Source organism: Entamoeba histolytica, genomic scaffold (genome assembly GCF_000208925.1).
Source record: "Entamoeba histolytica HM-1:IMSS scf_1104750516279 genomic scaffold, whole genome shotgun sequence".
NCBI lineage: Eukaryota > Evosea > Mastigamoebida > Endamoebidae > Entamoeba > Entamoeba histolytica.
In genome coordinates, this window is record NW_001914901.1 from 57,254 (window position 1) to 58,762 (window position 1,509).

Consider the following 1,509-nt stretch of genomic DNA (forward strand, 5'->3'; position numbering starts at 1 on the left):
TATGAGAAGAGAATTAATGGCTAAAACTGCACAATTATCAGATTTTGATGAAACATTATACCATGTTGGAACTGGTAAGGATGTTGAATTAGACGATCAAAAATATTTAATTGCTACTTCAGAACAACCATTAACTGCACTTCATGCTGGAGAATGGATTCTTCCAAAACAATTACCAATTAGATATATGGGATTCTCTACTAACTTTAGAAAAGAGGCTGGAGCTCATGGAAAAGATACTTGGGGTATCTTTAGAGTTCATCAATTTGAAAAGATTGAACAATTTTGTATGACACTTCCTGATAAATCTTGGGAAATGCATGAAGAAATGATTAAAAATTCACGTGATTTCTTTGAATCACTTAAGATTCCTTACAGAGTCGTTAATATTGTCTCAGGAGCTCTTAATAATGCTGCTGCTAAGAAATATGATCTTGAAGGATATTTCCCAGGATTTAATGAATACAGAGAACTTGTCTCATGCAGTAATTGTACTGACTATCAAAGCAGAGAGCTTGAAGTAAGATTACAAACTGACAAGAAAGACAAAACTAAAAGTTATGTCCATATGCTTAATTCTACTTTATGTGCTACTGAAAGAGCTCTTTGTTGTATCTTAGAAAACTATCAATGTGAAGATGGTATTATTGTTCCAGAAGTCCTTAGACCTTATGTTGGTGGTGTTGAAAAGATTCCATTTATTGCTCCAAAACCAGTTTGGGCTAAAGAAGAAAAGAAATCAACTAAAAAGAACTAAATAAAAAATTCTCCTTTTTTTTAACTTTAATGGTTTATATAACAAAGTGAATTGGAGATATTAGTTATACAAAAATCAAGAAAAGTCAATCAATTTAAGATAAAAGGAATGAGATTAGTCATAGTTTTAATGAGAAAAACACAGAAAAATGAAAAGAAGGAAAAAGAAAGGAAGAATAATGAGACAGCACCACGTCAAAGAAATAAAGAAAAAGAAAAAAAGGAGAACTAAGAAATATAGATCAATACATTTCTTACGTGGTTGTATTTTAGAAATATAAGCTCCGTTGAAATGTTAGAAGAAGAATGGTAGATAAATAAAGAAATATGTTTAGACATATTTTGAAAACAAACCAATACATTTTTTAGAAAAAGAATAAAAAATCAATAAAAAGTAACTCATAAATACAGAAAGAAAAAGATGACAGATATTTCCACTTTACTTTTATCTTTTCTTCACTTTTCTTAAAAAATTTTTATCTTTTGTCATAATTAATTGTTTTAATATTTTCAACGTAATAAATGTCATAAAAATTCAATTCAATCAATATGCTTGGAACACAGGGAAAGCAACAGACCCCCCTTTGACATTTACTTGGATTTGAGTGATATTATCAGAACCTTCATACATACACTCTGATGCTTGTTTTGTAAGAGCTATAAAATTATCAGCAAGGTCATCATCACTTTGAGAAAGAACTCCAAATGGAATTGAAAGATAAGCTGAACGAAGAGGTGTAAATGGAATGCTTT

The 1,509-nt window shown here is 29.8% G+C and overlaps 1 protein-coding gene across 1 annotated transcript; it reads left to right on the forward strand.

Moving 5' to 3' along the window:
• Positions 1 to 778, forward strand: EHI_000690 (seryl-tRNA synthetase, putative). Its single transcript, XM_001913577.1, has one exon. The coding sequence runs from the start codon at positions 2 to 4 to the stop codon at positions 755 to 757; it is 756 nt and encodes a 251-aa protein (XP_001913612.1). The 5' UTR covers position 1; the 3' UTR covers positions 758 to 778.
• The last annotated feature ends 731 nt before the right edge of the window (positions 779 to 1,509 follow it).

Coding starts and splice junctions, on each gene's coding strand:
- EHI_000690 (XM_001913577.1), top strand. CDS start 2: ATGAGAAGAGAATTAATGGCTAAAACTGCACAATTATCAGATTTTGAT.